Consider the following 13,006-nt stretch of genomic DNA (forward strand, 5'->3'; position numbering starts at 1 on the left):
TATCAAAGTAGCCTAGTGCAGTGCACACAGGCACCATATGCTGCAGTTACTGCAGACACGCAAAAGTCATCCTAATATCTTTGCAAAAAATTAAAATTAAAATTGCTGTTACTGAACCTCACAAGTAAATTTAAGGCGATTTTGCGGTTCAGGAATAATGATAAATAATTCAACAAAGTGGGATAGGGTCACAACGTTCTCCGGCACTACAAGTCCCGTCAGGAGTACTGCGGGAATACCTATTTGTGAAGGGAAGGGGGAGATTCTTTTGAATAAACTGATAAACAGCGCGGGCAGAAGAATAGATGACGTTATCTTCACAAATCTGGACGGAGGTAAAGGCTACGGTACCACCGGGACCCCCACCTCTCTCTCCGGCTGCTCCTTTAAAGCCGAGCGGAGTGCTGATCACAGCTGACGGGGAACAGTTTGGAGCTGGAGCGGATAGGAGAAGTTGCACCGCCCCGGTTCAGGCAGCAGGGCTGGAGCAGATAAAAGCTCAGATAGTGATTGAAAGTGATGGTAAAAGGATTTAGCCCAGGCATTAACCGAGGGAGAGAGAGGGAGAGAGAGAGAGAGAGGAGGGAGGGAGATATTTTCCATAAAGCCTTTTTTTTCCTCCTCTCTTTCTTTCTGCCCTTGAGCATCCCGGGTAAACCCGAGCTTTGTAAAAGTGGGAAAAGGAAGTGGAGAGGAGGGGAAGAAGGGCGGGCACAAGCCTTTTTTTCACAAACTCAATATTTTATACTTTTGATACTCCTTGACGCTGGATTTCAGTCCTGTTTTCGCAGCCGTTTCCAGATCTAGGACACCGATCTACCGTGCGCAGCCATCTACGCTGTGATCAAAAAGTATCCGTCGGACGGCAAAAAAAGGAAAAAAGAAATAAAACAGAAAAAGAAACTAAACAAACAGCGAGCCGGCTGATAACGGGAGTACAGTGAGGACCGCGGCGGGGGACGAGTACACTGGATGGTAAAGGGGATTTTTTTTTTTGGCCAAACAGGGGGGGTGGACGTGCACGCACTCCGAGCAAAGTGCTGACCTGCCCGACAGATGCATGTCAGAAGTAAGTGTTTTATCTGATTAAAGCATTTCACAGCGGGATGCGTTTGTTGCGAAAGCTCTGCGAAGTCAGACAAGCACCGGAGAGCTGCTGATGAGTTGTAGCCTCCACAATATCCGGAGCACTTCAGGATGTTCGGAGGGGACTGGCAGCTTAATTCATTCTGCTTTAGACAAACGCGCTGATGCATTCATTCTTGAGCGTGAATTATAGCCCCCACACATACATATATATGTAAAATTGGAGTGATGCTCCACGGAAGGATGCACTACTGTAGAAACTGACACACCCCTGAGAGACTGCCAGTGCCGGGCCGGGAAACAGCTTTGGCGACTTCACTTGACAAGTGAAGTAAGTCACCGGGTGTGCATGGGATAGGCTGTTTAAGCACCAGACTTCCTTTGGTGTGGGATGACGGGCGGATTATAATCAGTGAGTCCACGCTGCAAAAATGGGGGGAAATCATAATCATCATCATTTACTCATTTACTCGGCCAAAAATGGAAACATAATTAATACAAATAATATTATTTTATTTATTTATATTAGCGAATAACTCAATTAGCAGTTTGTTGCTCCGGAACTTTATTATCACACCAGTTACTGATGTGCTGAAGCAAAGCTGAATTTTGGATAGGCCCGAGGTTGATGAAGTATAAATGAAATGGCACTACGCTGAGGAACCTTCTTGAACTAGACTGTGGATAAGTCACTCTTTATTTTTTGCACCATTTGCCGGGTCATAAAGTAAACAGATTATATTGGGCTATTAAATACCTCTTGCCGACGGATATTTCTTGCAGTGCAGTTATTACCATCTGTATAGTCCACACTCTGTCGCCGGTATTGGAGCAAAAACAACTCTTACACACATACAAAAACACACACGCACAGGCAGCAGCACGTGTTTTTACGCATAAGGTTATCCACGCGGTGTGGCGGTTTTTTTCTATTCTTTCTTTTATTTTAACACTCAGATATTCGTGCTGTATGTAAAACAAACTCCTTGTAGCTAACTGTTCGTGGCATATATTCACTTTAAATGTTTTCATAGTTTGGGGGCAGTTGTGATGCTTTTCAGAGTAAATCAGTGGGATTTGTTGCATTTTTAATCTGACACCGCGAATTAAAAGCTCAACGTTACTATAAAAATGACATTTCGAAGATGGGCACTTAAGTTTTATCGAGCATACTCCTGTCAAATGCCACGTGTATATATTTATTTGCAGTGAAATTAAGAATGCGAAAAATTGCGGACACAGCTATTAACCTATTATTTCTGTCCCCCCATTTCACCTCCAGGACAATCGGAAGAGCTCAACAAATCTGAAATGTCCAATGGATACATCTGGAGACGCATCAAACTCTCCTCCATCCTCTCCAACTAGCTCCACCGTTTCCCTGAAGGACACCGCTCTGTGAGACATGGATCCGCGCAAACATCTCCCACCCAACTCCCTGCAACACTATGGTTAGAGTGCATGCCGAGACTCCTCTCCGTAACATTATCCACCCCCACGCCCACTGCCCATCTTCCTCAGGAAATCAGCCATCAAAACAGTGAAGTGTCCTGCTTTCCTTTCCTCTTTGGGGCTGCCAATAACTGACGAGAAACGCTGAGAGAAAGCTGCCGATTCAGTGTTTCGTTTTGGGGAATTAATAAACCTGGAGGCAGGTGGTGTCAATTTACCCTGACCTCTCCATTCCAAACACAGCAGTATGGTGGTAGGGATGTGCACTCGTTCCCTATGATTATCGCTCCATGCTCGTAACCTGTCCTCTGAGCTCCGTGGCCCCCTCACCCTGTGCCGGACCCCTCTCCAAATACCCCCCCAGCCTGCCATGCTCCTTCAGGCTGTGTTGCTGCTGCTGCTGCGCTGCTTGGCCTCCACTCTGGGCCAGTACGAACTGTGCAAATCCCTGGTGAGCACGGACGAGGGCTCGGTGTGGGAGCATTACGCCTGCCAGCCAAAACCTAGATCCATGAAAGACTTTATGCGGATCAAGGTGGATCCGCCTGGGATCACATGTGGAAGGCCACCGGAGAGGTTCTGCACTCTGGTGAGTCCATGTCAGGGCTTGTATCATATATGTTTCACTTTTATTAGTGACTTTAAAATGTAGGATATGGTAATAATAATGTTTGAAAGTGGTAAAAAAAAAATAGTGACCAGGAACACATGGGCCAGATGCACAGTAGCCTTGGTCTTGAATGAAATGCATCTAAAAGTGTTGAAATAAAAGTTGAAACTATTAGTTTGGAAATCACAAGCTCACAGGGCTGAAGCGTAAAAGAGTAATGACAGGCATTTCTAACTAAGGTCAGAGCAGGATTCACACTGTAAAAGCCACAGGGACCCGAAAGGAATGACACAAGTGCAATGACTGGGGACTGACCTAAAGGTGTTGTTTACATTAGTATGGACTTGCCAGCCCGGTGTCCGGTTTAATTTAGGGCTTCTAGAGGGGCTCGCATTTCCTGTGGTAAAATGCATACACTGGGACCTTTTAGTTCCAAGGACACTAAAGGGTGAGCTGCAGGAAAACTCGTTAAAATGTCTGCTACAGCAGTATTTAACACACTTAAGCCTGGAGGCTACTCCCAACTAATGTAGGTGTAATAATTAGAAATAAGGGTTATAAAATCTTACAAATGAAATTAAGCTTCCTCCCGCCTCTTCCGTGGAAAGTTTTATATCAGAGGTTTGACTCATGATTTGACTCACAGCACGTGTATGTATGTGTGTGTGTGTGTGTGTGTGTGTGTATTGAGTGCGTGTGTGAGACAAGTTCACCCTCTTGATGATCAGCCCTGCTGTCGCTGAGTGTCCACTCACTGGCAGGTCCAGTACTGGGGGTGCCAGACCCGTCTCAACAGCCCTGAGTCAATCTCACAACAAGTGTCTCCGCAGAGCGTTGGTCGGCCGACAACACATTATAAAATCATGTCATGCTGTTAATTAGGTGTTTATATTCTGAGTGACTGGAGACTTGTTAGTTGTTAAGACCGATTTTGCAAACAGCCCTCCACTCTTGTCTGCCTCCCTTCATCCCACATAGGCTGGCATTTGGAGGGTGGAGGGGTCATTTGACAGGAGCAGCACAGGATACTGTGGTTTTCGGATACCTAATGGTTAATGATTTGTTTAACAGCGGAAACCACTGTTGTCTTGAGAGAAGCCTCTCATGTGACTTATCCTGAGAGGGGAGATGGACATAGCTAGTGGAAAGAGTGTGGCGGGGGGGAAAGAGAGAAGTCAGGAGAACTGCTCGCTGCCATAACGTATTGACGTCTGCCCCCTAATGGCCTCAGCCTGGAAACTTCTATAACTATGTTTCTGAGTGAGCAATGATGAAATATTGATGGACGCCTTAATGGGCTTCCTTACAAGGACTGGCCAGCGTCTCTCGTTCTCGGGGATCCAGAGTGGTGTTGCTTGGTAGATGAGACAGAAAGAGAAAGAGGAATGGAGGGCGGGACAGGAAGGAGTCTGGCCTTAGTCAGCAGTTTCACATCGGATCGGGTCTTTAGAGCAGAAAGTTCTTGTTCTTCTTAGGTCGTCGGTGGTTGTGGGGGGATTTAGAAGCAGCTCTCCCCTCTAAGTGCATTAGATGGGGATTTAGTGAGCGGGGAAGCTGTCAGATAAAAGTTTACTTAAGAAGCAAGGGATGTCAGAACAGCGGGTTTAATTCTGTACCGTGACTATATTCTTGTCATCACTTTAAGTCCTCATTCTGATTTGTAATGACCCATGAAATCTGTTCATATTCGCTACAGAATCACTGAGCACTGAGCACCGAGGTCAGGATGCGATCGTGGTTAGGGTTAGGCTTACAGGGCTTTAGTTAAGGGGTTAGGGTCTGGTGTGATGGTGTTGCCACGTCACAAAACTATGACATCACAACAATGTGATTGGTCGCTTGCAATGTTGAACCTTAATTTTAATAATCCAGGAACAGCACCATATCATATTGGGATATCATATTGTGCTTCTTTCTGCTGCACATGCCAAACAGGTATTGGTCGAGTGATATTAGGATACAGATCATTTATTTTCAAGCAAGTGCTATATTTTTCTTCCCCCTCTTCCTCTTCCTCTTCCTCCCCTCCCCACCCTTCCAGATTTGGCAGCTTTACAGAAAAGCCAGTTTCTTATCTAATTGGTGTACATTTACATTCACTCATTCAGCAGTCCCACAAGTCAAGAGAAAGTCAGGGCACTCTGGGAAAAAAAAAGAAAAAGCATCACCCAAAGTGCAGAGCTCCTCACTCTTAATAAGACTACAGACATACTGCGGAAGATGTAAAATAATTTTCCCCCCCTCCACTTCTCTCACTCTACGACTGCTACAGTGCGTAGCAGTCGTAGTAAAAGAACAAAAACTGGGGGAGAATTTACTTTTGGGGTTTTGATGTGGAGGCATGCTGTAGCTCCGTCCACCCTCTCCCACTCACATTGGTTTACAGTAGTTTTTTTTTTTTGCTCCCTCCATCTCCACAGGGATGCATTTTTTCTACTCTATTTATCTCTCTTGTTCCCTGGGAATGCAGCATCCTTTCTCCTTCGCCAAACAGGCCAGCATGTTGGCTTCTTTCAACATGACGGGCTTCCAAGCACTTTGACAAAGATGCTACTGTCACTAGTGCTGTGTTAGGAGCTTCAGTAGTCTCTTTGTAGCTTCTCTGTACGGCAGCTGCTATGGAGTTGTAGCTTGCAGTCGAGGGGCGATGGTCTAAGGAGATTTGAGGCAGCACGGTGTACTGGTGGATAGGTAATAACGAGGAAGAAGTAATAATGATCCAAGCTTAGCTAAGCAGAAAGATGAATTCAACACTAAATGCACACGGTGTTGATATATATATATTAAAAAACAATGTAGCATTCAAAGAGGTCTCACCGTACTGTTGTTTGTTATTTTGTCTCTCGGTTTTGAACCAAAACCTTCAATCAACGCTCTCCCTCGGGGCGGAGAACAGAGAGCAGCTGAATGCAAATGGGTAGCGTGCATGTGTACTGGAATGTACAGTGCCGCGGTGACGTTAACGGGAACCAGCAGGGCTGCATGAAACGTGCACGAGTTGACCAACAGTGCACACTAGTATGTCTAAGAAAGACACACACAAAAAACATGCGCGCACAGACGCACACACACCTTCCTGTTTCAAAACACATTTGCCCATTTTAGAAGGTAGAAATCTGCCAGCTCTAAAAATAGACATGACAAGAGAGAGAAGCCGCGCAGCAGCGGAAAGGGAGCATGCAGGAAGGGGAGGAAGATGGCAGCTGGTAGCGTGGATCAGTGCATCCCAGACTGGGCCTATGGCCATACTTCATACTCCCTGCCCAGTGTAGCCATGCCAGGCCCGGCTGGCTTGCCCTGCCCAGCAGCGGGACTTCAAGGCTGCGCAAAAGGGCCACCCACATCCAGCAGTGGGCCATCGTCAGTCAGCCTCCCTGGGGTGAAAGATAGCTCAGGTGGCCACTGTCCTAATAATACACCCATGGAGGTGAATTTGGGCACAGCATGAGCAGCTTTGACAGCGCAGGGGCATAATTATCGAAGGGAAAAGAGAGAGAGAAGGGAGCGGACAGCTAAAGAGAATGACAGTGTGACTATACAAACAAGGCAGGAGGGGGAGGGTGCGGTGATGTAATGGCATGGCTTGCTTCTCCCATTAGGACACAGTTGAAAGTGATCAGAGAGTGTTTAGATGTGTTGGCAGAACGGGAGGATAGTTATAAGTGAGATTTATCCCTGACTGAGGTGAAACTAAGAGGGATTGGCTGCAGGGCTTAGACAGTCTGAGGTGAACTTAGCAAAACACCTTGTTTAACCTATCAGGATGTGTGGAGAGGAGTAATGCTTAGTACTGAGGGATGTGTTGAGTGGGGATACTACTACGAATGCAAGAAGCTTTCATGTATCCGTCCAGTGTACAAGAGATTGAGTGGCAACAGTGTAAGGAGGATCCTTTAAAAGTCTGGGTTAGAAAATTCAAACAAGGGCAAGGATGCAGCACCCTGCAGCTGTCCAAACGCTTCAGTGCATCAGAATCTATCAGAACAGACAGAGAAAATACAGATATCCCCTGGAACAGCCTATTGACAAGTACTCGGTATGATTTCCTTTGATTTGAAGAGTTTTTGGCCCCCCGGCTCTCACTACAATCCACATTTTCTTACACTAAGGCAAAGCACCCCCCCCCCCCCCCCCCCAAAAAAAAAATAGTTTGATGTCAACTTTCCAAAAACCTTTAAAATCAAAAGCAACCCTCCACTCTCCTGCATCGCTTTCCCGCACTTGCACATGAGCATACTTCCTGTGCTAACTTTCAGGATGATTTGAGGTGCATATAAGAAGTTTTCAGATTAAGGTTTTCAGTGAAGCTGTGAAAAACATGACACGGATCATCTTGGTTTACCAAAAAATCTATAAGGGATAAGTAGTGACTAAAGTGTTTTCAAAAACAAAGATTGAAAGTATGAGGACGCCCAGGCTTACAATTACCAGAGTTTGACATTTATTTCTCTTAGCGCAGCTCCTCAGTTCAAAAAGTGTGCAGAAGAAAAAGATGCACAGTTCTGCTCAAAAAGATAAAAAAAAAAACTACTTTACTTAAATCTGGCTTATGTCCTCTTCAAGGCAGTCTTCTTGGGTAGCAGTTCACTGTTTTATATTTTTACATCACTCCAGTGTGTCAAAAAGGTTGTCCTTAAAGTCACAGGACATAGGACTGGTGGTAAGCAAACTTTATATTACTGCTGCCTAAAAGATTTGATGGAAGGATGGCACATGCAGTTCAGGTCGCTTCTGCCTAATGTTCTCTGTCAGATGCCTGCATTAGTCTTGACAGTCTGACTCTCGGCGTTGACTTCACAAAGAACGACCCCATGAATTTTTAAAAAAACATAACATCAACAACAGCAACGAGTTCCAGGAAGTGATTTAAATATAGCAACAAGGAAGCAGTGCAGATGTGCACAAGAAGAAGGAGGGATAAGCCAACTTTAAATTAGGTATAAAAGTCAGTTTAAAGGACTTAAAGGTGCAGTTTGTAAAATCCCACCACCAGTTGTCAGTAGATTTCAATTCAAGTGTATCATCCTAGCTACGGTGGCTGCTGTAGGACAAACATGTTTTAGGCAAGCAAGTGAGATAAAAAACATTCAATTTTGATTCCATCCCATAACAGATACAGTCACTATACTACTGTTTGTGTAAAAAAACCCAATTTTTCTAAACATTATATTTTAAAAACGGATATGTGTCAATTAAATACTTTGCTATATTTTCAGTTTTTACCCCCAAGTCTTCTCGAAAACTCTGGCTGCTTTTCATCTGTAGAACCGAGATAGCAAAGTAAGTTCAGACTTGATCTGAGTTTTTTGCTTTCTGGCTACGCTGTCAGGCTGTTTACCTCACAAACTTGTCAATATTGTGGGTGAAAACATCCATGTCTATTTACCCTGGAAGAGGCTGTAAAACTGTGAAAGCAGTCCAATACTCTCCAATGACGTTGATATTGAGGTGAGTGGTGAGGATGTCTTGAATTTTATGCTGGTAAGCGGTGCTGTTTTTGCTGCGCTAATGAAACTTTGTTGGACTCAGACACTTAGAGAACAAATTCTCATAAGAGATGAGAAATTATTCAAACTGTGCATCGGAGTGAAAGTGTGATTCTTAGGACACTCAAGCCTAACGTTAGCTGGCGTAATGTTAGCTTATAACTGTTGTTGTTTAGTTGGCGCGTTGCCATCTGTCCAGAAATAGCGGGGTCGCATGTCTAATTTTAATGTGTAATTAAAATTTTCCTCCACTTTTTGGCATAATACACATGTGGCTGGTCTCTAGCCACAGACATAAAACACAATTAGACAGAACTGCGTTGTCTATTTCAGCCTCTGTAGTTTGTTGCCCCATCATCTACAATACAATGTATTTTTAATGGATTAATTCTCAGTTCCTAACAAAGCATACAAGTACAAGTACAATACAGACATACAGACATACAAGTACAATATTATCTTTTTCTTACAAAATCCCCAAACAACTGACTGCACCTTTAAAATAAAACTTCATGCAGCTTCAGAGGGATCCGAGAAAGAACTGGGGACCTACCTCAAGTGATCCGTCAGTGTCAGTTGCAGTGGGCCAAAGACTGTAAAGCTGTCATGACAAAATACTTGGAGGTGTGACATAAAAGCTTACCACACTTCAATATCCCACCCCTCATCCCCACTTGACGTTAGCCACCATTAGCATAACCGGTGCGCCAACTCTCAACTCGTAGCGGTCAGTGTAGGCAAGTTAGACATGATATATCTGATTCTGTTATATGAGTTTTAATGTTTTTCTTAAATTGTCAACTGTGAATTCAGCTGTGTTTGCAGACTGCATTTGAGATAAACTGCTAGTGCAATATTTAAAAAATACAGAAAGGTAAAGAAAATGATATAAAGATCTTTGTTGCACAGTTCACAGCTCATCTCTTCTGCCTTACCTTACCTACATCTCAACTACCATTAGTTTAGATTTTACAACGGACCCTGAATCCATCTAATCGCTACACTTGGAGACAACAGTAACTCTGCCAGATATTTTGGATCTGCTATAAGCACTGCCTGAATTCTAAGATAAGTTGCTAATAAAACTCGTGCTGGTTCAACTGCGGTAATTTGAACAGGACAAGCTCTGCTGCTGCTTCGGATCAGCGTGGTGTCTCTGCTTGGTCCTTCTTATTCTCTCCTCCTCCTCATGCACAATCACACATGCCTACAGTAAACATTTACTTAATCCTGCCTGCGCACACACATGCACACGAATACACGCACACAGACATAAACAACACCCGCCCACACAAACACACACCTAAGACACTTTTACACTTGCCAACTGCTGTTTTGCACCCAGCAAGACATTTTCCAGCAAGCGGATAATCACTTTTTCAGGTAAAGTAAAAGGTTTGTAATCCTTTACATGTACAAATACACAGTTACGTACGCTCGCTGGCAACACACACACACACACTGATGTACTGTCTCCATCCAGGATAACAAGAACTTGCAGCATGATGGAAAAGCTTCCAACAAAATAAAAGATTACGTTATAAGTGAAAAAGCAATATCTCTTTCTCTTCCCCTCTGTGCCCTTTTTAATGGGGAGGGCCATTTCATTTGATGTTTCTCCAAAATAAAATAAATTGCGTTCTCTGAGTGAGAGTCGGTACCTCTATTCCCCTCGCTAGCAATGTATTGTGGAAACCTCTATAAGTGGAGGTAGAAATAAAGCAGACAGCGTGATAGAGAAAGGTGGCAACAGAAAATATTTCTTGGGAACACAACTGGTCATAAGAGCAAAGGAAGGGACAGAAATGTAAAGGAAAATTTTTTGCATACTTCTTTGTGAATGGATGGTGGACTTTTTCTTTTTCTTTATAGAACAAGAGTTGCTTCGTCGCTCCTGATGTGTTCAAAAACAAGGCAACGATCTGTGCTCACAGCCGTAGCATGAGCCACATTTTTAGCATTTGAGGTATTTCTAATGATCATTTAGGATCTCACTGTATTCCTGTGAGTGAAAACAAGAAAGCCACTGACGGCAGGGGCATCATGGCGGCTGTTGTCGTGGAGACGGGATCCCGGTGAGGATAATTGCTGGAGGGGCTTAGCAGTGCGGGCCACCTGCCGCAGCATTTGGCTGGGATCTGTGTGTTTCTGTAAGGGAAAAGATTGTGTTTGCTGGTGTCTGTGTGTGTGTGTATCCTGGAATATAGTGATATATATATATATATATATATATATATATATATGTATATACGTATGTTGAGCCTGGCTGGGGAATAAGAAGGTGGAATAAGGAGGACACGGGCATACAAAGGGCTTAAACATAACCTCATGTAAGTCTCTCACGGGGGATAAAATCTTCCAGCTTATTACAGTACATATCACCTCCAGACTAGTTAATCCTAAAGGGCCGGCTGAGGTCGGAGGAGGTTGGTGAACGCTTTCGACCTGATGCCGTAAAATACTGTAATGACTCCCTCATGTTGTCTGGTACTCACATGCTTTCTGTGTCAGAGAAAAGAGGAAATGCTATCACCGGTACACTTCAGGAGCTCTATCTGGGACAGTGTGACAGTGCGATCATTTTCAATAGGATTTGTAGGTCAAGGGTCATCCTCAGAACAACAGGCGTACTAATCTTACTTTGAGTGTGTGTAAACACGTGTGTGGACGGGTCTGGATTGAAGGGCACAGAAGCAGCTGATCCACCACGGAGCTGCTACTCTCACTCCGAGGCTCGCTATAACCCTCTTCATCTGATCCTAATTACTTTTTCTGGTTGCAGTTGTTTATGAGCATTGTAGATGATCATCTTAAGTGTGTTTGCGCTGACAGCGATCTCGATCTGAGTCAGTGCAAAGAGAGATAATTGGGTTATCAGATGGGGAACAATGCTGCTATGTTGCTCCAGTGAGCAGAGAGATAGATTATCTGCAGTTTCTGGTATAAAGATACCACTGCTGTGTCTTCACATGCATTATGATCCCGCACAGTGTCTTTTGTGCCATACAGCTTCTCTCAGCACCAGCTCAGCGTTTGCTTATGTTTGGAGTTTTCCCCACTCTGCACTGTCACCATAAATCAGATGATTTATAATCTCAGCCTCGCAGGATTGTAACTTTTGCTTTTGTTATCAGGCCACTAGAGTGAGCTTGAGTGACTGCTCACTTTTCTGTAGCGCAGTCCAACGACTTTATTCAAGAGGGCTTGGCAATAGATGCAAAGAAGCAGCGACACGTGATACGCACTTGCAAGGTTCATCAATATTGTGCAGTACTGCTTTCACAGAAAGAAGAAACTGCTGTTTCATGTGATACTCCACCCAAAATCTTTATGGAACTGAAAGGTGGCTGTAGAAAGCTTGATTTCTTTTTAGTAGCGGGGGGGAAAAAAACCCAAAGGAGCTTCTCTGACCACTTCTCCTACTCTCCATCTGTATTCTCAATATATTACAAATACTCAGATATCCATGAAACTCAGACCCAACTCTGTCAAGCTTGTTAGCAGCTGCGTCAGCTTGAGGATGTTCAAGCGCCCTGCCGACTCCACCAAGTCCACGAAGAATGAAACTTCAAATTATATACAACCAACCTTTAAACCCTGCAGGGGGTCAGTGTTTGATCGTCGAAACACAAATTTGTGGTGAAATCATCCGGCGATCAAATTTAGCCTTGTTAAAATTAAAGCAGCAGCACCATTACATTACTCTACATTAAGGCTTCTATCCATGGTGTAATACACTTTTTCAGTTCAATATGCAGCCATGACTACAATGTGATAAATGGCTACACCAAAAGTCATTAGATCTCAATTGATCAACTGACTACTATATTTGCATAAATAAATTCATTACATTTTGACAATATTTTAACAACACACAAGATATGTGCATTGAATTTTAGCCAGGACCAAGAAATTGGTATTATCAAGAGAAATATGTTTTTTTCTTTCTTTCTTTTGGTCTAATTAATACAAGAATAAACAATATGGCAGATCCTTGTGATAAATTGCTAAAACATCTCATTGGTTGTTAAGCCTCTGAGCATTCATGATATGTGATGTTACAGGTCCAAGTAGGAAACTGTTCTTCTTCCCCACCTTCCACTAAACACGACAACCCCCAGGGACCTATATCAGGTCCTCTTCTCTTCTCAGTATACACGTTACCCATCAGCTTTTGCCTCTGGGTCCCTGAGGTCATTTTGTCAACAACTTCTCTCATTGGCCCAATTTTCACCTAAAAACGACTAAAGGTCATTTAAGGTAATTGAGCCTTTGCATTTATTGCGCCGAGACTCTTGTACAGTTTGCCAACTCACATAAAAACCTGTCCAACAACTTAAAATTTGAAATAATTTTTAAAAACCTACCAGTT

General features: G+C 43.7%; 1 protein-coding gene across 1 annotated transcript in view; it reads left to right on the forward strand.

The window, feature by feature from the left end:
- Positions 1–422: 422 nt before the first annotated feature.
- ntng2b (netrin g2b) overlaps positions 423–13,006 on the forward strand; it is a 73,112-nt gene continuing 60,528 nt past the window's right edge. The window contains 2 exon segments of the mRNA XM_087843819.1: positions 423–1,069; positions 2,369–3,127. Of these exon segments, the coding sequence (XP_087699945.1) occupies positions 2,909–3,127 (219 nt within the window). The 5' untranslated portion in view covers positions 423–1,069; positions 2,369–2,908.

Source organism: Neolamprologus brichardi, chromosome 7 (assembly GCF_056152115.1).
Source record: "Neolamprologus brichardi isolate AB-2024 chromosome 7, ASM5615211v1, whole genome shotgun sequence".
In the NCBI taxonomy this organism is placed as follows: domain Eukaryota; kingdom Metazoa; phylum Chordata; class Actinopteri; order Cichliformes; family Cichlidae; genus Neolamprologus; species Neolamprologus brichardi.